The following is a 24,455-nucleotide window of genomic DNA, read 5'->3' as shown; positions in this document are numbered from 1 at the left end:
AGGCATGTATCGGTAATATTAATAAGCGTCTTTAATGTTAAGTGTGTTTGGATGTGTTCGTAAAATTTACTTTGAATAGAATTGATCTTCTAAAATTAACGTGAAATTCAATATAAAATTTTAGAGTTAACGTAAAAATTATTCAAAATTATCTCAACTCAAAAATAATTTTGGGTTCAAAGTTAATTATGAATTTTTTTAACATAAAATGAAATATATCAAATTTATTTAAGATTATTTATAAATTTTGATAAAGTATAAGTGTGAGCTGAAGTCACAATCGGATAAAAATAAAAAAATTAAACATCGAATAAGTAAAGAGAAAATTCATAAATTTAAACCTTAAAATTTTAAGTCATGTCATATCAAGTTAATTTATGTGATTATTTATAACCTATTGATATAAATTTTTCTAGTTTATCTCCCTTGATTGCATAATAAACTAAGAATCAATTATTCAATCTTAAATCAAACACACTTAATTGTTGGAATTTAGTGCAATTATTAATGTATAAAAAAACTACTAATAAAAAGCAAAATAACAATGCTTTAATTGATGTAAGACGACCAAAGATTGAAAGAGGAGAGAAGAAAATGAAAGACAAGAGCATAGACAAAAATATAATACATAACAACTCTTATTGCTTACACTATCTTCTTTTCTTAACATCAACGTTTGTGTACATTGAATTATTTTGAGTTTAACAAGAGAAAAAATAGTTAGATAAAAAAAACTTGAACTTAAATTCAACCATTATATATTATTCCTCAACAAAGATAGCATTAACAATTGAATGAAAAAGAAAAAGAATCATAGTCCCACAGTGCATGCCATTGTACATGGATCGGATGATATGTTTGTACTGAACTATATACGCTCGTTATGAAATACTACTATTTTTCAAGTGATACAGTTTTATCATATTATCTGTTATGATTTTTCTCACTTGGGTCAGTGTGTTTTCTTGAAGGGTAATTTGGCCCAAATGTCAACCCGAAACATCGTCTTTAAGAAAGTCATCTATGAGTGTACATTTTAAAAATTATTTTGACAGTAAGTACTATGTAGTTCCTCTCATTCTTTTTTAATTAATAAAGTTGTCTATGAGTGTACATTTTTAAAACATATTTCCATTTAGATTTTATATTCACTTCTTTTATTACAATGGAATTACATGTGTTCCCAAGATTTCAACATAATAAAATCATAATTCCATTCCAGTCAAAAGCGGAGGAGTAAAAAGGGAAGGTGTATAGGAAAGGAAGGTGGGTACGTAGTTTTGTTGGTTTAGATACATTTTAAGAAAATAGTTGATAATGAGAATAACAACTCCATTAAAGCATCTCTAATTAAATTAGCCTATAGAATTCTTAAACTTAAGAATTAGCTCTTAGGTAGTTTCATTGTTAAAGTAAATATATAGCATGATAATTTTTATATAAAAAACATCGCTTAGACGTATAGTGCAAAAACAGGCCAAGAGAACCATGGTTGAACAACGAAAGCTTGATGAACGAAGATCATTGAGGAGAGTAAGGTTTGTGGATCTACATCCAAGAGAACCGTGGCTGTTCTTTGTGACTTTATCTGTGGAATTATTTTAGGATATGAAGCTAAAATTATTACCAGTTTTATGATTTGTTGCTCATTATGAATATTTAGAAATGATTTCAACGTTTGGTATTTCTCAAGCATGACCTCTATAAGGAATTAAGGATAGTTTATGAGCATTTTGTGTCTAATGATAGTGTCTATTATCTGGGAACGTTGTTGACATTATTCTTTTACTGTAGAGATTAGAAAGATATGATGAAAATAGTTGATATCTAGATGTTTTGCTGAATTGTGTGATGTTACCATCATTAATGTAGGATTAATTCTAGCAAGTTTACACTCTGGAACTACAAATCTCAGGTATGTTGATTTTCATATCTGAGTTGTATATTTTAATATATATATATATATATATATATGCAATTGGATTGAGAAATGTAATGTTAAATTCATATATGTGTTGGCACTTAAGTTACACACGGGTGTTTGTTGATAGATTACCAAACAAGCCACCTGAGGGACGTTTGGAAGAGCTTTGAGCTTCTATAAGTTGTTTGTAGCTTATTTTCATATTATCTTTTTGGCGAAGCTTTTTAAAATAAGTTTTTTCATAGTTTATTTCAGTAAGTTTTATGGTCAAATTTATGACATGATTTTTTGTGCGATGAGAACATACTGAAAAGTGTTTACCCAAACTTAGTTTTGTACATTCTGTATGTTGCATTTTGTTAGTTCTAATAAATGTTGAATGAGGCATATCCTTGCTTATTTTATCATCACTTTGTGGCTTCTGTGCTGTGATCATTTATAATTTCATAAGACTGACACATTCTATATGCAATGTATTTATAAATTTATAGAATGATATTAAAAGACAAACCTCCTATTCTGTTCTTGGATCGAGATCACTTGTTCCATAACCGTGTCTCATTTCCTGTCCCACGTACAAAATTTCGACACGTCAATTAAAAATTCACATGCACATGTTGACATTTTCTATATTATTATCCTTGAATGAGTGTCAACTATTGCTTCTTTTTTCGTTTATCGATTTCAATTCACTGTGCATTGCTACCATTCGAACTCGAGTCATTCAAAGCAATTAGCAAGTGCAATGTCTCTCCCTCTTGCATACTCCTTTGTCCATGGCACTAGAGTCGACGCCATTTAATCACTGCAACTACAACATCCACCTCTAGCTCTCAGCACACCCTTATGCAGGGACCAAACCCAAGAAAATTGGTTAGGGGAAGGCAAAAATTTAATATATATAATAAGAAGAATTAACAATGACTAATTTTTACTTCTAATAATCATCTAAAATTTAGTTCAAAGGAAAAAAAAATATCACATGTACTATTAAAATAAACATAACAAGAAATCATAATTTATCGACTTCTTTCTTCTTTTAATCATAATATAATATGACGGACCAAGAGAGTGTCACATTATAAATTAACAAACTTTAATTGACAATAAATACTAAAAATAAACATAAAATAATAAAATAATAAAATAAAAGCATGAAATTAGGTAATGAAATCAAAATAAATTATATTGTATATATGAAAAACATATTTAAATCAAACTAAAAATATATTTTAAGATGTATAGTTGTCTTCCAGAAAATTTTGATACCCTTTTACACACCATTAATGGAATTGAGTTCTCACCTTCTTCCACTGATTGCAACTTGCAAGGTCTATCTCTGAGCCAGAGACTCCATGCTAGCTGCCCATGAGATGAGCCTATATAGTAATTGTGCAATGTGTGGTTCATGCATTTTCTGTCGACAAGATCTTTATCGCGGCTAATATATAGATTGTCACCCTTAGTAAATGAGAACAACAACCTTCAAAATCATTTCATCAAATAATGTTCGATTCTTTTCTTATTTTTTTGTAAATTTCCTCTATAAAATAACTTTCAATAAATAAAAATCAAATAAAGAATAGGTTCAAACAGATCCAGGTCCATATATACATGGGCGAAACCATGGTTATAAATATAGAAAGTACTATAAACATTATAGAGGGAATTGAATGCCATAGATCATTCTCACCATTAATTAATTGAAGAATGGCAAATTAAATATTTTAGACCAATAGTTTCATTAAGCAACTTAAAAGAAAAATGGAATCTTTCCACGTTAAAGTTTACCATTACATTATTACGTTCAAAGTTTGCGTCTATTATTAAAAATAAATAAGTGAGACCCAGTGACCCACTAAGAAAAAAACTATACCTCAGATTTTAACGTAATTAATTATCGATAACAGTTTTAAGTTTTAACAGATCTCTTAAAAAAACCACTCACCTCTGTTTTTTTCCTCACTTTCTCATCTCTGTCTTTAATAAACTAAAAATTAAATTAAATTAATAAACTAAAATTAATATATACATGAATACATAATAAAAAAACTGTTACAATATATATAAGATTTAATATTCTATTCAAAAAATAAAAGATGGGGAGAGACTGATATTTTTGCCGCTAATGTACATAAGGTCTTTTTCACTCAAAACACGTGATGTTATTCAGAAAAACACAAATATTCTCATATTCGATTTAAATATGAAATTAATTTCTTATATTTACCTTTTAAAACTTATATAAAAAAATATAATGACAAAAGACTACAATTTTTTTAAGACAAAATATGTTTAAGAATTATTTTTCAATTTTTTAAAATTAATAAAAATAAACAATTATTTCTTCACCAATTTTTTTTCTCTTAAATTCAAAGTTCTAACCGCATCTAGTAGCTCTTTGTCTTTCCATGACAATGTTTTAATGCGGACACAAATAATTGACACTGGGAGGAGTACAGTTATCATTAACCAAACCAATTAAATTGAACCACGTTGTCAAATTCGTTTTTCGTTTAACTCATTCTCAGACCCACCATCACTCAGAAACACACATCCAATCCAATAACCGCACCTTCCAAAATTGTTGATAAGTTTCTCCTTGTTTCTCGAAAAAATCAGAGGAAAGAGATTCCGGATCAGTTTCCGTTCAGTGGTTCACAGATGCTATAACCAATAGTCATCATCTTCAGAAAAAAACCACCTTTTTTTTGCCATTCTGAGCTCACCGAGCTACCCAATGCGATTTTGATTCGCGGGCTTTTCATTTCTGTATAAATCTGCAATCTTTGAGGAAAATAACGTAACCCCATCTGTTTATAATCATATGGGGCACAAGTGAACGGAAACTCTCGAGGAAATTGAGGTTTGAAGCTTGTAACGCATCCTAGAATATTATGTCTTTGCTTCGACGGAGAAAAGGGTCGGAACCGGAAAAGGGTCCGAGCCCGAGTTCGGAGCCAAAGGTTTTAAGCGAAGACGAGACAGAAGATGATAAGAATAATAAGAAGAATAAGAAGAAGAGAGATGAGGTGGGGGAGAAGAAGAAGAACAAATGGTCATGCTTCGATAGCTGTTGTTGGTGGGTGGGGTGCATTTGCACATTGTGGTGGTTTCTTCTGTTTCTGTATCAGATGATGCCTTCTTCGATTCCTCAGTATGTGACCGAGGCCTTCACTGGGCCCATGCCGGACCCACCGGGCCTCAAACTCAAGAAGGAAGGACTCAAGGTGAAGCACCCTGTGGTTTTTGTGCCCGGGATTGTCACTGGGGGGCTTGAACTGTGGGAGGGTCACCTGTGTGCTGAGGGGTTGTTCAGGAAACGCTTATGGGGTGGTACCTTCGGAGAAGTTTATAAAAGGTATCAACTACCAACAATCTTGCTTGTGCTTGTTTTTGTTTGTTGCCTTAATTTTGATTTGATGCTGATGTTTGCATAAGGCTTGTTTTTGTCATGCTACTAGGTAAGTGGTTTATGGTGTTGGTATGTTGTTTTTCTGTTTTTGGTTGATAATGATGAAAGCTCTTGCTTGTTTTGTTCATTGAGTTTAATTTCTATTGTGAAAAACATTTACACTATCAATCAATCAGAAACCATAGTTGGTATGACTTTTACGGTAGTTATTGAGTCAAACAAACTTACTATATATGATAGTTTGGATTGGATGACAATGTAAAACCCCTTTACACGGTTAGTGGATAGACTAGTTACTCTTATTGATTATCTTAATTTGATTTGATGGTGATGTTTGGATGTGGCTTTTTTTGTCATTCTACTAGGTAAGTGTTTTATAGTGTTGGTGTGCGTTTGTTGCTGTTTGAATTAACTTGTCGTAAGAAAGTTTGTTCTCAGAATTTGTCTTCATCTGAATAGTGTGTGGTCTGATCATTGTTTTACTGTGGACCTTTAATTCGTCCATATCACAACGAAGCACTTTTCATTTTTTCTTACCCGAGTTAATTAATGTATCGAATTTATACATAAAAGAGAAGATAGCTTTGGAAATAGAAATGATTATCCTAAGCACCGTATGATAAGGTGTATAAGATTTTTCACCATCACTTAGGTTTTTGGAAATGTCAAGCCTTAGGTTGCCTTGTGACTTGGAGGTAATGGGTTCAGATCCTGGAAACAGCCTCTCCTTAGGCAGGAACCTCATGCATTGGACTGCCATTCTTGTTGCTTTGGTGTGACCATAGGCACTGCTGAATTCTTTGAGATGCCACTTCTCACTTACCCTGAGTTGTTCTTTTTACTACTTGCAATCTTAACCTATGCTTGTGATACCTGTAGCTACGTTCCCAAAGGCCTAGAAATGTTGGGATAAGGATTTATGTGTTGTTTCTTGATGAATGTTTTACAGACCTTCATGCTGGGTGGATCACATGTCACTGGACAATGAAACAGGATTGGATCCACCAGGGATAAGAGTTAGGCCTGTCTCTGGACTTGTAGCTGCTGATTACTTTGCTGCAGGATACTTTGTATGGGCAGTGCTAATTGCTAACTTGGCACGCATTGGTTATGAAGAAAAAACTATGTACATGGCTGCATATGATTGGAGAATAGCATTTCAGAACACTGAGGTATACATTCTTTAACTGATTTTACCTAGAGTTCAAATAGTAGTATATATATTTGTTAAACAATTGCTGAATCTTTTTTTCTTTCGTTTTAATTGTTAAATTAATTGATCAGGTGAGGGATCAAACACTAAGTCGGATAAAAAGCAACATAGAACTTATGGTTGCTACTAATGGTGGAAATAAGGCAGTTATTATTCCACATTCAATGGGGGTCTTGTACTTTCTTCATTTTATGAAGTGGGTTGAAGCACCAGCTCCAACTGGTGGTGGAGGAGGACCAGATTGGTGCTCCACATATATAAAGGCAGTTGTAAACATTGGTGGACCATTTTTAGGTGTTCCCAAGGCTATAGCAGGGCTTTTCTCAGCTGAGGCCCGGGATATTGCTGTTGCTAGGTAATTTTACTTATTGGTCATGTTAATGACTGGATAATTAGTGATTACTTAATGTGTTTAGCCTGATTCAACAATATTATATTAAAAAGAAAGTTTAATTTTATGCACTGACCGTGTAAAAAATATTACACTGTCAATTTAATCAGAAATCATTGTTGGTATGACTTTTAAGATAATTATCATAAAAGTTAACAAACCTACTATATATGTGTATCCTTTAGGCTATTAGTGCATAAACTATTTACTCAAAAATAAATTTATGTCAAATCACTTTGTACTATACTACTTGTTTGCTCCAATTGTTTTAATAGTCTTTGCTTTATTATAATACCTTTTAAGATATTTCTTCTACTTAAAATTTCTTACTTTATTAAAGATTTTGCGAAGTAAATAATCTTGTCCAACATTTTTTGCTTCACCTACTATTTATCTGCATTACAGAAAGCAAATTCAAATTGCATCTGGCACTAATGCTATAGCAGTGTTTTTTTTGTTCAGCCAACTGTTCAATATCTTATACTTAAACTAAACTTGGTTCTTTCTTGTCATATATCAAGGACAATAGCTCCAGGATTTTTAGATAACGATCTGTTTCGCATTCAAACATTGCAACATGTAATGAAGATGACCCGTACTTGGGACTCAACAATGTCAATGATACCAAGAGGAGGAGATACTATATGGGGTGGTCTTGATTGGTCACCAGAAGAAGGCTATCACCCTAGCCAGAGAAAGCACAGCAATAACAATACTCAGTTGAAAGACCACGAAACAAATCAAACAAATTTTGTCAACTATGGAAGAATGATATCATTTGGCAGAGATGTGGCTGAGGCACACTCCCCTGAGATTCAGATGACTGACTTCCGGGTGAGCCTATTTTAACAATGAATCTTGAAATTGCTCTAGTATCGTATGCTTGTTCCTTCTTTTACCAAATATATTATTCAGTTTTTTTGAATCCATTATGTTTATACTTTTTAGCTTGTACTGAGTTTCATGTTAACAGGGTGCTATCAAGGGTCGCAGTATTGCAAATACCACTTGTCGTGATGTGTGGACTGAATACCATGAAATGGGATTTGAAGGAGTGAGAGCAGTTGCTGAACATAAAGTTTACACAGCTGGCTCAGTCGTTGACCTCCTTCAATTTGTTGCTCCAAAGATGATGGCTCGTGGTAGTGCTCATTTCTCTTATGGAATTGCTGACAATTTGGATGACCCTAAATATAATCACTACAAGTATTGGTCAAACCCCTTGGAAACAAAGTAAGCAATTTTTGGTTACTTGCTTATGTCAGTTTATTTGATTAAGGGGAAAATTTACAAGCAAGTTCCATATGGGCTTTTGGTGTTGTTCTCCAATCAAAATTGAAGTTTGACCTCTGTAATCTGCATAAGAAAGGTTTTGATTAAATGTCTATGTGGATTACTGAGGTGAAACTCCCATTCTGATTGGAAAATAACTCCCAAAACACTTATGGAACTGCATCTAAGTTTAGCCCTTTGAACAATTACTCTTGTTACACATTTCTGAATGTGATGCTTGGTGGAAGTGCTCCAAAATAGTTTAGCTCCTTCAATGTGGAATTCTAGAGCTGGTATATTGGTTAACAATGTATTGAACTATTGATCACTTCTCTTATGTTGTATTTTATAGTTGCTCATTCTGTGTACTCTATTTGGTTCCTTACTTTTGCTACTCTAAAATAACTGCAGATTACCAAATGCTCCTGATATGGAAATCTTCTCTATGTATGGAGTTGGCTTACCTACTGAAAGATCTTATATTTACAAGTTAACTCCCTTTGCCGAGTGTTACATTCCTTTTGAAATTGACACCACACAAGATGGTGGTAGCGATGAAGATAGCTGTCTGCAAGGTGGAGTCTACACTGTTGATGGGGATGAGACTGTGCCGGTTCTAAGTTCAGGCTTCATGTGTGCTAAAGGTTGGCGCGGAAAAACAAGATTCAACCCATCCGGTATCCGCACCTACGTTAGAGAATATGATCATTCTCCTCCAGCCAACCTTCTAGAGGGAAGGGGCACACAAAGTGGTGCTCACGTTGACATCATGGGAAATTTTGCATTGATTGAGGATGTTATAAGAGTGGCTGCTGGAGCCAAAGGAGAAGATCTAGGAGGTGATAAAGTGTATTCTGATATCTTCAAGTGGTCTGAGAAAATCAAGTTACCCCTATGAATGAAGCCCAATGCACTTCCACAGTTCCACTCAGACACTTCTCTTGAACCCCTTTAAGGATCAGATCAGGCTATATATAATTTTTGCAGTATATTTTCACTGCCACCAGAGTTCTGTAAGTTGCACTTATTAGAATTGCTGGTTCTGCTGATCAAATTCCAGTTCCATGGAGGGGTGAACTATGCGAATTGGTTATATTGTAAGAGCTTGTATTGAACATTTTTGTTATTAAAGTAAGGATTTGATTTGTCATCTCTGAGCAACCTGGCCAGGGGCATTATTCTTAATAAGTTCAGCTGGTTAGTTACGATATAGCCGAGGTACAACTTAAAGCATGTGTAGGTAGGTGGTCTTTTCATTTTGTCATTATGTGACTATGTTTAGATGAAAAATTTCATAAACACTTATAAAAAAATGATATAATCTTCTGTGATAAAGTAAAATTATCGCATGCATAAATTAAAATCAACTTTAAAAAAGATTAAATGAGAGTTTATATAAAATATCTTATGCATATAAATTGATTTTAGCTTATAAAAAAAAATTATTTTACTATAAATGTTTATGAAGAAATTGATCTAAAATAGAGTTTGATACACACTAATTTAGAATTAGAAAAGTGGTGAGAGATTTTTAACACAATTATAGAAATGTTGGAATAGGGTGGGTAAACAAACTCAGGTCCACGGATTGGCCCATAAGGCCCATGGGCCATGAACCAATTTTCTTACAAAATCTATAATTATACATGATTTTAGGTTTGTCATGCATAATTTGGGGCTGTGCGGGTTTGGATCGCGGGGTCTGTGGATTGACCTACAAACCCGCAATCACAAATTAAGCTCAATCTAAATCCAATTAATCTTAAAAGTTCAATCTAAAATTTCTTTGTATTTATGTTGAAAATTTATTTGGTTGTGTTAAAACTTTTGTAATTAAGTATTTATTAAGACTTTTTAAAAAATATATATAAATGAGTGTAATTGACTATTTTTTAAGAGAAAAAAAATATATCTATTTTGAAATTATAATGTTTTTTTTTTTAAATAAAACTACTAGGCTTGCATACCAAGAGGCTAGGGTGAACCAATAGATTAAGTTTGTGTAAGAGTACGAGACAAGCTGATTCGATTAGTTGTCAATGCAGGCTTACACGGATGAATTTTACGCGGGACGAACTGACTCGCTTACCCACGCCTATGCTGGAGTGAACTTTCTTTATGTTTTTAAGATATAATGTATCATCTAATCTTAAAAATGTAGGTTTAAATTTAACTTAATCTTACAAAATTTGTTTGTAAAGTAAGAGTTGTTTTTCAATTATATACTTTATCTTAACACTATATTTTATTGATGTGAGATTTAGATTATTTTTTTAATATTTTAAAAAGTTAACTTTTAACTTAATATTTTCTATCACAAAATAGTTTAGCTCAAACATGTAATATTTTCTGGAAATTGTTGTTAGTAGATGAATTATAAAGTGATTAATGATTTATGATTTATCTGTCATTATATAGTAAATACTAATTAAAGTTTTTTTTAGAGAAATAGTTAGTGCTCAGTCATAACTTGATTTGAAATACCATCCCTCCCTCTAAATTATAATTACCAAAGAAAAAAAAACTTGATGTAATCACTCTCAAGTTATCTGCAATTCTGCATTATTGTCACCGTCTTGATTTTTATCTTGTTGTCGCCACCTCATCATGCACACAAATGCTATCACCCTGTCACCCATGACTCGTAACTCATGACATCGCCTTCACCACCAACTTTATGCCATTGTTGTTATCGTGTGAATTAAATTTTCATTTTACATAAATTTGATGTAATTTTATCTATGACTATTCTTAATTAGAAGTATAAAGATATAAAAAAGGGATTCAACTTAAAATTAGATTTTAACGCTCTAATTATTTGCGTAACTTAAACATAGGAGTTATAATTTCAAATCAATTTTAATTAATATTTGCATAACTTAAAGTCAGTGATCGAGATAAATTTCCGTTAGTCATTTGAAGAAACTATGGTTAAGTTTTTTAAAAAACTGGTTATTATATTTAACGTAATTTACTGTTTCGTTTACGTGAAAAAATATTTTATATTTAACGTTATTTAGTGTTTTATTTATCATTTGTTAAATTGTTTATTTTATATTTTTCATTAGGCAGTCTTTATCATTTGTTAATGATTTAATAGTGTTAAATTTATTCCTTTTTAATACTATTTTTCGTTTCAATCTTTGTACAAAATAAAGTAGTTCTTCTATCATGATCTTCTGGATCTCTACCCTTAAGTCTTTATAAAAAGGTACACTAATACTATTATAACATTGAAAAACGATTAAAGACTAATTTGTAAACATTTTTATGTCAAAACTAAAATGCATAACGTTTTTTTAAACATAGAGACAAAAATGAAAATCCAAAATTTTAGTTTATCCCGAAACTAGTAAACTATTGAATAGTTTTAATTTTTTTTCCCATAACATTCTCTTATTAATCTTCCTACCTCTTTTATATAATAAATATATATTAAATGTATTTATTTTTATTTAATATTCTTTTTTATATAATACAATAAAAAAATTGTAAGAGAGTATAGATCTACTCTTTTAAAAAATTAACATTGAGATACAAAGTTGTTGAGTTCGAATCTTTTGATACACAAATACGTTAAATAGCAACTTAACATGAATTCTATAATCATGATAACAGTTTATATTTCTTAACAAATAATTAGGATTCGAATCCTAGATTTTCATTTCAGAGTCACTATTTTGTTTTTGGGACAATTTCTTATATAACTTAAACTCCTAATAAATTATCGGTTTTAAGAAACAATTAATGATCAGAATTTACAATTATCTCTAATCGTTAATTTTTCATGCTCAGAAAAAAAATTAAAAAATTGAGTGTGTTAATTGTTAAGTTCTTTCAAGCGTTGTGGATCCTTTTCATTCAATTTTGTTGGCCTTTGAAAACCGAAGAAGAAGCACTGTGATTCTGATTCTTTATCGGTCGTTGCAATTGGTGCCTCCGTCTTTTTCATCCCTAACCCCACTCCACACCCTTCGACGCGATTCCTATTCTGATCGTAGGTATCCTTTTCTCTTTTTCCAATTCCCGTTTATTTCATCTATAAATTCAATTTCAAAAATCAAGCCACGGTAGCATCGTGCATTCGTTGTTCCTCAATGCACGGGTTGAAAATTTAATTGATTAATTAGTTTTTGATTGATGAGGGAGAGGAGTGAGAAATTGATCAAGCTAGAGGAAAAGTGAAAACACGACTTCACCAAGAAGAAGAAATGATGGCAATAGAATTTTATCCTTGAAGGTTTATGTAGTATTTCTCTGCTACCCTTGGCTTTGTAGTCAACTGTTGGTGGTGGTTTTTGAAATTTTGAAGACCTTGTTGCTGGTTGTGGGTGATATATATTGAGGGCATTGAGGTTCTAATTTCCATGCTTTATTTTAGATTTAGAAATGGGGGAATGGGTTTGTGTGTTTCGAAGGTTGATTTTGCTGGGACTAGATTGAGTAGTAACAAAGTAAAAGGGGTTTGGAATGGGAGGAATGAAATCGTGTGTTCAATGTGAGTGGGACTTTGGATGATTTGGATTAATACAAATACGGTTCTTTTGCTGCCTTGAAAGATTTTGGGGATGTTGGTTCTGTTGCTTATGAAGACGGGGAAGAATTTGATGTTGCAGATAGGAAGAGGAGAATGAGAACTGAACAGCAAGTCTGAGGAAGTAAACAAGAGACTGGAGGGAATAGAAACTTGACTTTTTAAACCTTAATAGTTACCTCCCTAAGACTTAATAAATTCCTCTGGAATACAGTTTAAGATCTTTTTAAGAATCTTGAATGTAAAAGTACTTGATGCTAGTCCTTTTCAGATATTTGTCTCATAGAGAAATGATAGCAAAACTCTATTATTGGTTGAAATTTATTTGAAATCACCAAAATTTGCAGGTCCAACTTCTTATTTAATGAGCTGCATTCATGGTTTTGTAGTTCTGAATAAATTTTAACCAATAATAGAGTGTTAGAAAGAATATGTTAGAGAATGTGTTGCTAGCACACCTCTCATGCCTCTTATATCATAGACTATACAATTCTTGACTCTTGACCAAATATAGCCAGTCTGTCACTACATGAATGTTGACTGTGGATAGACAAATAGTAGAATCATTTGTTGTGAAACCCACATATTCCAAAAATGGAATATTTTCAGTGTTGTACTGATATCCAATATCAACATGCCTACGACTGCTATACTCTGCTAGATATGTATCCAAAGGAGTATCTTCTAATTTTCTAGAATATATTTTTTAAAAAAATTATTGACTAATACATGGTATACAAGTCGAGGGCGAGCCCTGGTGCAGCGGTAAAGTTGTGCCTTGGTGACTTGTTGGTCATGGGTTCGAATCCGGAAACAGCCTCTTTGCATATGCAAGGGTAAGGCTGCGTACAACATCCCTCCCCCATACCTTCGCATAGCGAAGAGCCTCTGGGCAATGGGGTACGAAGTTTTTTACATGGTATACAAGTCATTACTTTAATTGGACTAAAATTACATATTAGTCGATCCTTTTCTTTGTATTCTTAAAGCTATAGTAAAAATAGACAAATACAAAGTAAAGACTTCTTTGAATAAGACTAATGATGCTTTTGTGATATTCTAACATATATTGGAAAAAAAATATGAAATTCATATGCCATGTTTATAGGGGAGGGAAGATATTGTGATATGGGCAAGGGAATGATATGTAACTGTTTTTGTTTTATTCGTATGATACTTACTAGTATCTTTTGTTTTCTGTTTTGCAAATTGTGACTATCATCCCCTGATATAATCATGTATCAATGAAAAATGACCCATATCTCTTCAACAATATTGTGCATTTGTGTAAAGTATTATTTTTTTAATTCATGTTAACGTATTTAGGCTGTATTATATCTTGAATTTTGAAGGTGTCGTATTGTACTTGTTTCATATAAAGTATCTGGGTTTCATAGATCCTTTGAGGTTATTTCATTTGATATGCTTCTTTTCCCGTAATATTTAATAAAGTCTTTGGAGATTATTCTTTTATGAGTATATATGTATATACCCTTTCTTTGCCATCTTTTATAGAATGAAATCTTGTAAATTGACTTTCTATGTGTTTTAGGTTAGTGGGGCAAGGGCTGTGGGTGAGGATGAATTTGCAACAAGTTGGACAGCCTAAATCATCTAATGGATATGGTTGTTGGAAATCTGAAAAAGAAGGGGCAACTAAGTCTGATAATAAGATCCCGTCTGGAAAGTCAAATGCCAGCAGCAGATTAGCAAGTACAGATGAACTTCAGATCTGACTTATTTATTATTTTCTATTTTCCTTTACGGCTTTGCTGATATTTATTATTACAGGTGTAGTGACTGGCAATAAAGGTGGTAGTTATGGGAGTCCTTCACATGATCGATTAGTATATTTAAAAACATGCCTTATTGGGCAGCATGTGGAAGTCCAGGTGAAAAATGGATCTATATACTCTGGAATATTTCATGCAACAAATTCTGGCAAAGATTTTGGTATGTTCTGTTATGCTTGTGTTATTGATTTGATGATATTGAGGGGAATAACATTTTTTGTATTGTAGTTCTCAATTGATTCCAGCTTCCAGTTTTCATTATTATATTTATGGATCATAGAGAGTTTGACATTTTTTACAGCTTATGTCATCATTACTGTTCTTTTAGGAATCATTTTGAAAATGGCTCACTTAACAAAGGATGCTGCTTTGCAAGGAAAAGAATCTGGTGTAGAATTTGTCAGTAAAGCTCCTTTTAAGACTTTAATTATACCTGCCAACGACCTTGTACAAGTTATTGCAAAGGTTTGCTACTTTTCATTTATCTGCATTGTACTGGGAAAATCATGATAGTAATTCCACTTGAAATTCTACTGTGTTGTTTAAAATCAAACAAACAAACAAAAAAAGATGATGTATAGTAATGAATGGTGTTGGCAAAGTTTTAGTTTAGGAGTAGGTGATATTGCATTGAAAACACTGTTAATTTGTTTCCTGATGATATTTTTTATGCATCATTTTGACAGGATGTTGCTGTTTCTAGAGATGGCCTACCTAGTGAATCTCACTATGATATGCATCAGGAGATCATGGTTGATTCAGTAATATCTCAATCCTGTCATGTCGAGACAGGGAGAGAATTACAGCGATGGGTACCTGATGAAGATGATCCACAATGCCCTGAACTGGAAAATATCTTTGATGGCCCTTGGAATAGGTGGTTTTATACTTCTCTTGTTATTCCTAAAATTTTTCTTTCATGAATGATAGGATTGTTTTAGTGGACCCCAATCATAGCACAAGCTTTATAGCACTAGGCTGCATTTTTTAGAAATATAATTTTTTTCTTTTCTTGAAGCCTTGACACCCAGATGCATGCCTATCTGTCTCTTTTGTTATCTTTTAACTTGGACATTGGCTGAGAAACTATAGTATGAACCTTGTCTTGTTTACATTGGAAGTTTATTAAAAAAATGATGTAAGACACAAATAATAGATGTTTCAATGATATCTTTCCCCCATCTTCTATAAGAGATCTTTCTCCTCCATTTTAAAACTATAAACATGGGGGATATTGTGTATAGTGGAAAAATTGAAACTGGGCATCAAGAAAGTCATACCCCCTGTATAGTGGTGTTTCATTAGTCGTAATAGAGTAGAATTGCCCGTGGACAAATGGACAATGATTCTGTATATTTACTTACCTGTTTCGTTTACTTTCTTATCACATATTTCTTGTTCATCTCTGTGACTTTTTGGAACTAGGTTTTTTGTTAGGGAGCATTTCATTTCGCTGTGATTCTAAAATCTTTTTGCTTGGGACCTCTTTTTCAGTGAAGTTTTCCCTTGAGTAATGACTTCAGTAAAACATGACTAATCTCTCTTTAGAGGATGATAATAGACTTATGGATTACTGGACTAGGATAATAGCTAGGATGAGATCTTTGGTGAAATCAGAAATGCCTTTGGGATGTTGCTGTAACAAGTGAAGGAAAGTAATAAATAATTTTTCTTTGTGATGATGAATATAATTCTTGGGAGGAGCTTAATAATTTTATTTTTTTATTTATACATGTTTCCTAGGTTTTCTATTTTTCTCCTTTTTACTTGGGTGACATTGCTTTCATTTCTGTCATGTAGTTGAACAGTTCCTCCTTGAAGCCTTCTAATACATTAAGATTACTTGCCAAGAAAAAGTAAAAAATGGATCAGTTGTTTTCTTGTCGTCTCTCAATTCTATTCTCAGTGCTGAAGTCTAGGAGCCATTACGGAAGCTAAGAAATGCTCCTTGTGGAATTATTGAAAGAATGTTGGCATAAAATCTGGTTGTGAATTATTCTGACATAGCAAAAAGGAAATAGGGGATTTTGTGCTAGGTATTTACTTATTAAGATGAGGCTTAATTGAGCATATGACATTGCTACTACCATTATTTATATCCAGGTTTTTGTCATTGTTTCTTATTGCAATTCTTAATAGTTCCTCTGTTTTGTTTTACGTTGACAATTATTTTTGTATTTTTCTAGGGGATGGGATCAGTTTGAAACAAATGAAATGTTGTTCGGTGTAAAAAGCACATTCAATGAGGATTTCTATACAACAAAGCTCGAAAAAGGGCCCAAGACAAGAGAGTTGGAAAAGCAAGCTTTAAGAATAGCAAGAGAAATTGAGGGTGAGGAAACACAAGATCTTCATCTAGCAGAGGTTAGTGTAGCTTCAATGGCTTTTTCTCCCTTTGTGAATTTCTGTAACTTTTTATTTAATCGTCTATTTGAATTCCTCAAACTGTTTTTCTCAACAGGAAAGAGGCCTTTACCATAACTTTGATATTGATGAAGAAACCAGATTCTCTTCAGTCTATAGGGGTAAAGGTGTTGATGATAGTGAATATGATGAAAATGAGGACAAGCTCTTGGATTCACACAATTCTGAAACATTTGATAATATTTATGATTTAGTCAATAAGAGACCAGTTGAAGCAAGAGGTCAGAAAGGCAGTAATGGAGCTCAAACATGGTCAAATTTCTCCTCTGTGGTACCTCCTCAACCGGTTATTTGATAATTGTTGTGGTTTATTAAGTCTATATCATTTGTCACTTTGCATGTCACTTGCTTGTCCTTTCTTGTGACAAAATACTACCATAATGTGTTTATGCATTACTTATTTTTAGTAAATAATTTCTTTTGGATCTGCTGGCATGTGGCATTTTCAGCTACATGAGGGCACCACTCTGTACTGTTGTCTCAATACTCTACTTCAATTTTGTGATTCTGCAATTTGAAATTATTATTAGTTAGAGTATGAGCGTTATAATGGGAAGGCGTGTTAGCTGTTTGGGAGGCTAATCATGTTGCTGGGTCAATGATTTCTTTTTTGAACGAGTCAATGATATATCTGTTTAATGGGTTTTTTATAATATTTAATTGAACTCTAATTTTTCCCCTCCTGGACTTCAAATTACGATTGAGACAACTGGCAGACATTTTTATAATGGGAAGATGTGTTAGCTGTTTGGGAGGCTAACTGTGTCATAGTTTTTTTATAATATTTTAACTCTATTTTTTTCCCCTCCTGGACTTCAAGTTATAAGTGAGAAAACTGGAAGGCATTTGCTTCTCAGTGCTTTTAGTTTAGTTTTCCATCCAGAAGTACTCATTCTATTTATGAGGGCTATCATTATAATCCCTCTTCTAGCACAAGCGAGAACTCATGTAGAATGTTGAGAGTGATAGAGAGAAGAAATGTGTATGCTGAAAACCATGTGTCTCACTATTATAATAAATAAAAAGATATAGTTTTCTTAATCACCACATTTACATGATACAACCTATACATACACTTGGAAACCCACCCTGGTTTTAAGGCTGGGACACCGTTTAACAGTATCCTAGTGTTCTCAATATTGTGTCTTTACTTGGAGGATCACATGATCCTGGTTGTATTGAGGATTGTTAAAACTGAAAGATCAGGATGGCAACCCTGGTAAACTTGCCAAAACAAGCCTTGCTGTGATGGGTTGAAAAACCCACAGCTTCCATTTGAGAGATCTGGAATCCCTAAATCTCTTTCGTTTTGACCTCTCTGAATCACTCAACCTTCTTCTTATAGTCTTCTCTCTCTCAAACACCCTGACCTCTCTGTCTCTTAGCTCTCAACTTCCCTCTCTCTCTTGGATCACAGATCCCTATGGTGTGGGTCTTGTTTCTTTCTTTTTCTTTTTTGGTTTCTTAAACCCATGAACTGGGTTTGTTCTGGGCCATCATTTGAAATCAATCATTGTTGTTAAATGGTGGCACCATGGCAGAAAGACGTGGCAGACTTTTTGCTAACTGCCATAGGCAATTTCTGAAAGCCTGAAGGGAGGCCCACAGCGTGTTTATACGGTGGAATTTTGGCTTTCCACCAGATTTCACCATTGATAACACTGAATTCAATCTCTTTTCATGTTCTCTTTCTACCGCTTTTTTCTTCCTTTCCATAATCACTATTGAATGTAAATTTTAGTAATACAATGCGATAATTATGAAATAAATACCTAAATTCTTACTTGATTTTTAGTGGTATTATTACATGTTTTAATTACTTGAATTATTGTATTTTCTATGTTCAAATACCCTTTTATATTTTCAATACTAGTTGTATTTCGATCGCATGATTTATGATTTTTCATCCCCACCCCACCCCAAACCTAAGGATTTTGGTTTTGACAAACTCAGTATATCCAAATCCAAAACTGGGCATTTGTTAATATCTTAAATTCCAGCCCAAGGGAGGGGGGTTGATGTTTTCAATGTAGCAACTCTGTAGTGGATAAAACTACCTGTGTTTGTAGTATAGGTAAAATATTACCAGTAAGCAGGCAACATTTGATTAATTTCAAGATTAATGATATTTTCATGAATAATTTCTGCTTGAAAGTGTGCTAAATGTTTTGAGTCTCATTCTGTTTTTGAAGTTAGTACAGCTTTATCATCTAAAGCATATTACAAAATTTATAAATTGTGTCCAAATCAAAGTAATCAGAAGTTCCTTTTTATCCATGCTTTTGCTTTCTCTTCCCTCCTTCCTTATAAAGTAATTACTTTATTTCCTAAATTCAGCTTAATATTTAATTTACTTTCATGCACAGGATCACTCAAAGTTATCTCAGTCAAGTACTGGTGTGGATTTATGTCGCTCTGGTTCTAATTATCATGCTAAGCAGTTAGCATCTGAACTCCCTGCCCAGAGTTGCTCATTTTCAGATGGAAAAAGCAGGTAGTTGTTGACCTTTTGCTTTTCTCAGTTTTCTGTATATAGTTACTTGTTTCATTGTAATTATTTGTATTCCCTTTGCCCAAGGGTGGCCTTTGGAACATAAAAACATAAATATCAACATCCTTATTCCTTCTTAAATCCAACTGACAGGATTCAGCAGAACTCAGTTAATAACCTACATGGAGTCAATGATAATACTGTTGAAGAAAATTGGATAGTGAGTTGAAATTTCAGAGTTACAACTCTCGTATCTGCTCAAATATTTCACACGAAATTGCTATAAAATCTTAAATCTCAATTTTTCTCATTTTCTTTCTTTTTTACTGTTTATTGATGCAGCAAACCGAGGATGTCCAACTGTCAAAATCTGAGGGTTTGTGGAGTTTCTTTCTTAGCTCCCTGAATTGATTATATCTAAAGCATTGTGCCTGAAACTAATGTGGATGAAACTAAACCAATGTCATTTAAGTGATTATTCTGTTTATTTTAAATGAAGAATTGAAGCTAACTATCAGTACTTGATAGTAGTTCTGAATGGAAGCTCTCACCTGCTGTTGAAATTTCATTTCAGTGATTGATTCTTTTATTATGTATTATATTTCTCTGATATTTGCAATTTTTAGTGCAGATTTACAGTCATCACTTAAGTTGAAGAAAGATGGCTCCGATGAAGGGGGGTTATCTACTAATGTGGCCTCCTGTGCCCCTTCTACTCATATTTTATCAACGACTCCTGAAGAAACTGGGTCAGTTGGGGAAACAAGGTCTGTAATTTCACATGGAAGACTAGGTAGTTTTACATCAATGGGTTCAGATTATGTGGCAGCAACCTCTGGTCCTGGTCTATCACCAAGTTCTTCAGTTGGTTCAATGTCTTCGGAAAAATCAACTCTGAATCCCAATGCCAAGGTGGGAAAGTACAAGATTAACTTTTAAAATAGGAAATACTGAAACAGAACCTACAAATGATGGCCTTTTATTTTAAGGTAGACACAAATTTTGTTTTTTATATTACTGGCATTTCTCAGAGCTTTCCCTTTTCTGTTTTTCTTTTGTTGTTGTCAGGAGTTCAGGCTCAACCCTAATGCAAAGAGTTTTGTTCCATCTCAATCACATGCTAGGCCCCGCTCCCCAGTGTCTGATGGTTCTTTCTATTTCCCGACTACCGTACCCACCGTACCAAATATGCCAGCCATGCCCATGGGTATTGGAGTAAGTATTTAATGGAATGATATTCTCTATCTCCAACAAGGAAATTATACTATTGTAGTTTGCTTTTTCATATTTTCACCCCTGTTCTTTCATAAAGTTTTCTTGTATGCCATTATTGTATAAGATTTATACTGATTGCCAGTAATTCTAACAATATTTCTGTCTGCTGAATTGAACTGATATTGAATGGATTGGGGGCTTCGAATGTAATTTTCAATTTTTATTAGGCTGGTTTCTTCCTCCAACTTATGTTATATTAACCTGGGATGTGTGAATTTCCTGATGAGTTGTGGGATGTAATAAAAGATGAAAGATAGTAATTGCTTGCTTATCTTGTTTCATATCTCTGTAGACCATGCTTTGAGACTATCTTTGCTGTTGGGTGAGAAAAATTTAAGCAAACCATACTATTTAACTTGGTTAAGGGCCAAATTGACCTAGCTTTCCATAGAAGACTATGTAGAATTATTAGTAAGGTCTAAATGTTGTACCCAGTAACCTCTGACTTGCTTCTGTTTGGTTATGTTGCTTGTGTTTTGCAGGTTGGAACTACTTTTGTGGGGCCACAACCTGTCATATATAATCCACAAGCGGCACAAATGCCATCCCAACCATATTTTCATCCAAATGGACCACAGGTGGGATTTCACTTGTAATATCTCATTGGTGACTCTGAATATTGATGCTTCTGAAAGTTATTTAATATTATTATTAATCTAATTGCAGTATGGACAACTTGGTCATCCTAGGCAAGTTTTATACGTGCCAAGTTACCTCCCTGTAAGGACTTTACATGTTATGCTCATAATTTTCAGTTTTTATTCTTTTTGCTGGTTTTTATTCAAAAAATGATTTTAGTTAATTTTCATTTTCCATTACTCTGGATAGAAGAAGACTCAACTTGTGTATGCTTTAATTTTATGCATCTTTGTGTTGCTGTCTTTAACATTGTGAGGAGGACACATGATAAAATCAGTATCTCAATAATTTAATATATGCCTATGTATCATGGATGTTAGACATTTTCTTCATTTAGGCATTTGATCTGGACTTGAACAAACTTAGCTACATTGTATATTTCCAGGTTAGCTTCTATGGTCAATATTTTGGGAACTCAATCTTAGAATTTGATTTTTTTACAGGAGATGCCATATAAGGGACGGGATTATTGACCACTTATAGTCGAATGCATTCTCGGCAACTTCGCTCTTTGCCTGAAAAGAATGAACTGAGTGGATGACTTAAAGAGTTCCAAATGACAAGAATATCTTCAGCTTATGGGAGGATTTCCATAAAAAAAAAATGATAATTTCTAGGCAAGCAGGCTTATTATGGGATATAAGTTAATTTATCTAATATTCACTCATACGTCTTTTTGGATTTCTCAGTTTTCGGTCATGTAATTGTAGCTTAAGTAAGATTGATATTTCCCCCTCAGTATTATTCTTATGCAACATTTACTTTAAATTTGCATCTTCCCTACTTTAATTACTACCATTCTTTTGACCTTTAGTCATGTCTACCGTCACTAGGTTATCAGCTAGATACATGTATATTTTGTATGTGCATTTGTTTGATGAATTAGTACATGTTTGGATATCCATTGCAAACAAACTTTGGAGGCAAAATGAAGTTTGGAAAAACATCTTTGGCAAATTGATCAAATGGGGTTAATTTTACAAACTATTTCCCAAAAAGGGTCTCTTATGAAACTAATTCCAGAGGAGGTCTTTTTTTTAAAAGCATTTCGTCAAGGAGGCTGGCGAAACACGATCGGGATGTGACACGTGGCGGATTCGCCAATGCCACTAGCGAGACAGGGTTCTGCCAGGTTGACTGGCAATATAGCTAGTACATGTGGCAGTAGACACAGTGTATTTCGCCATTATGAATGGCGAAATACTTTCAGTATGTAAAATTAAAAATTAATTGAACTTGAAACGGTAGTAACTTTTTTATAGGAATATCCGTTTGAAACCCATAATATGTTAAAATGCTTGAAATTGAAGGAGGAATCCCCTGAAAAATTCCCAAAGGGGATTTGGTTAACTCATTTTTCCAAAAATAGGATTTAAGATTCAAATATTTTTGGAAAAATGAGTTGACCTTCGGGAATTTGCCACGGGATTCCTCCTTCAATTTCGAGCATTTTAATATATTATGGGCCTCAAACAGACATTTCTATCAAAAGGTTACAACCGTCTCAAGTTCAATTAATTTTTAATTTTTTGTATCGAAAGTATTTCGTCATTCGTAATGACAAAATACATTGTACCTGTTGTCACGTGTACCAACTATATCGTCAGTCAACCTGGCAGAATCCTATCTTGCTAGTGGCATTGGCGAATCTGTCACGTGTTGCATTCTGATCGTGTTTCGCCAGCCTCCTTGGCGGAATGCCTTAAAAAAAAGACCCCCTCTGGAATTAGTTTCAAAAGAGACCTCTTTTGAGAAATAGTTTGTAAAATTAACCCCATTTGGTCAATTTGCCAAACATCCTCACCCTTCGTGTTTAGTTTGCAATAGATCATTGATTTGGTTTTGAAATTTGTGCACAATAAATTGGACTGAAGATCAAATACGCTGTTAATCGAGTGTGAACTTGGAATCAAGATTTTATTTTATTTTATTTTCATTTTTTTCTCTTTAGAACTTAGGCATCTTTAAGAGCCAAATCAGCACTACTATTACATGAATTATTTATATTAAAATAGATTAAAATGAAGTATATATTGTTTTTTGCAAGAGGAGTGTAATTATAAAAAAGAACAATGTAATTTATATATCTTTCTAGTAGTGAAAGAGGAAGGAAACCATAATAGGTTATTGGTTTAAAGTGAGATTCTTTTTCATATATTTTAATTTAGGGTTGGCCTTTTAAATATATTTTTGTTTAGTCCTTATATTTTTATTCATGAACCTTATGTTTGGACAATAGAGAGAAATCATGTTGATAGAAATAGGAAAAAGAGAAATAGGTGATAAATGTGATAGATTTTAGAGGTGTTTGATTTAAGAGAAATAAAGAAGTATTTTCTAAAATGAAAAGGAAAAAGAGAAATATAAAAAAGGAAAAATCAATTTTTGTTGATTGATTGTTTTGGAAAAACAATTTAATATCTTTTCAGCTTCCCTGCTATTCTCTTTACCGAACAAGCCGATAGATATTTTTCTTCCTGTTGTTTAATTACTAGTATTACGCATAAAAAATATTGTAATATGATATGGAAATGAGAAGGACAACCACCTTCCAAAAATAAATCTAAAGTATTGTTACAGTTTTATTAATTTTTTAAGTAAATGTCATCCTAATCCGATCGTAATCCTTGGTGACTATCAAAACTCGTATTAAAAATCAATATAGGACGTGATGATTAGCAGCCAACTCTTATGAGACGTCATTCTTTTTTTATTTCGCAGGAGATGACAAGGTTCTATCCTTGCTGATAATCTAAATTAGTATTCATTGTATGGCTTTTTAGTTGTGTTTGGTACCATATAGCACATACTAGCATATAATATATATCGCACGGATCGTGAAGAAGGAAACCATAATCAAAGTCAGTTTTTGGTTTGCAATACCTGGTATTATTCAAGTTTTCAAATACAATATTAAACAGAACATTCATGATCCGACAAGAATGAATTTAATTAAAAAAAAAAAAGTGGCCCTGCTTTCCTACCTGAGCCATGTATGATTTGCATTTGAATAAACCACCAATTCATCTGAATAAAGCATTATTCATTAATATTATATTAAAAAATTAAAATAACATTTATTTT

The 24,455-nt window shown here is 33.0% G+C and overlaps 2 protein-coding genes across 8 annotated transcripts; both read left to right on the top strand.

The window, feature by feature from the left end:
• Positions 1 to 4,420: 4,420 nt before the first annotated feature.
• LOC114418155 (phospholipid:diacylglycerol acyltransferase 1-like) lies at positions 4,421 to 9,425 on the top strand. The gene is made up of 6 exons (XM_028383360.1): positions 4,421 to 5,285; positions 6,289 to 6,511; positions 6,624 to 6,907; positions 7,465 to 7,777; positions 7,917 to 8,176; positions 8,627 to 9,425. The coding sequence occupies exons 1-6, from the start codon at positions 4,822 to 4,824 to the stop codon at positions 9,111 to 9,113; spliced, it is 2,031 nt and encodes a 676-aa protein (XP_028239161.1). The 5' UTR covers positions 4,421 to 4,821; the 3' UTR covers positions 9,114 to 9,425.
• A 2,554-nt stretch (positions 9,426 to 11,979) lies between these two features.
• LOC114418154 (polyadenylate-binding protein-interacting protein 4-like) lies at positions 11,980 to 22,184 on the top strand. 7 transcript variants are annotated; one of them, XM_028383359.1, is made up of 16 exons: positions 11,980 to 12,216; positions 14,302 to 14,462; positions 14,541 to 14,702; positions 14,844 to 15,007; positions 15,229 to 15,419; positions 16,729 to 16,906; positions 17,004 to 17,067; positions 17,161 to 17,237; positions 19,333 to 19,460; positions 19,611 to 19,677; positions 19,800 to 19,833; positions 20,089 to 20,369; positions 20,526 to 20,672; positions 21,215 to 21,310; positions 21,399 to 21,452; positions 21,815 to 22,052. In XM_028383359.1, exons 2-16 carry the CDS (start codon positions 14,330 to 14,332, stop codon positions 21,842 to 21,844), a joined length of 1,806 nt encoding a protein of 601 aa, XP_028239160.1. In that variant the 5' UTR covers positions 11,980 to 12,216; positions 14,302 to 14,329; the 3' UTR covers positions 21,845 to 22,052. The 7 variants fall into 7 exon arrangements, with proteins under 7 accessions (XP_028239160.1, XP_028239154.1, XP_028239157.1 ...); XM_028383353.1 differs by having other exon boundaries at positions 11,981 to 12,216; positions 17,004 to 17,237; positions 21,815 to 22,184; XM_028383356.1 differs by having other exon boundaries at positions 11,981 to 12,212; positions 14,307 to 14,462; positions 17,004 to 17,237.
• Positions 22,185 to 24,455: the final 2,271 nt, after the last annotated feature.

The sequence above is a fragment of the Glycine soja genome, chromosome 7, assembly GCF_004193775.1.
Source record: "Glycine soja cultivar W05 chromosome 7, ASM419377v2, whole genome shotgun sequence".
In the NCBI taxonomy this organism is placed as follows: domain Eukaryota; kingdom Viridiplantae; phylum Streptophyta; class Magnoliopsida; order Fabales; family Fabaceae; genus Glycine; species Glycine soja.
The sequence above is the reverse complement of the archived record's forward strand: the minus strand, read 5'-3'. Positions and strand labels throughout refer to the sequence as shown.

Coding starts and splice junctions, on each gene's coding strand:
- LOC114418155 (XM_028383360.1), top strand. CDS start 4,822: ATGTCTTTGCTTCGACGGAGAAAAGGGTCGGAACCGGAAAAGGGTCCG. Junction 6,908..7,464: donor CGGGATATTGCTGTTGCTAG/GTAATTTTACTT, acceptor TCATATATCAAG/GACAATAGCTCCAGGATTTT. Junction 7,778..7,916: donor TTCAGATGACTGACTTCCGG/GTGAGCCTATTT, acceptor TCATGTTAACAG/GGTGCTATCAAGGGTCGCAG.
- LOC114418154 (XM_028383353.1), top strand. CDS start 14,330: ATGAATTTGCAACAAGTTGGACAGCCTAAATCATCTAATGGATATGGT. Junction 16,907..17,003: donor AAGATCTTCATCTAGCAGAG/GTTAGTGTAGCT, acceptor TTTTCTCAACAG/GAAAGAGGCCTTTACCATAA. Junction 19,834..20,088: donor CCAACTGTCAAAATCTGAGG/GTTTGTGGAGTT, acceptor TTTTTAGTGCAG/ATTTACAGTCATCACTTAAG.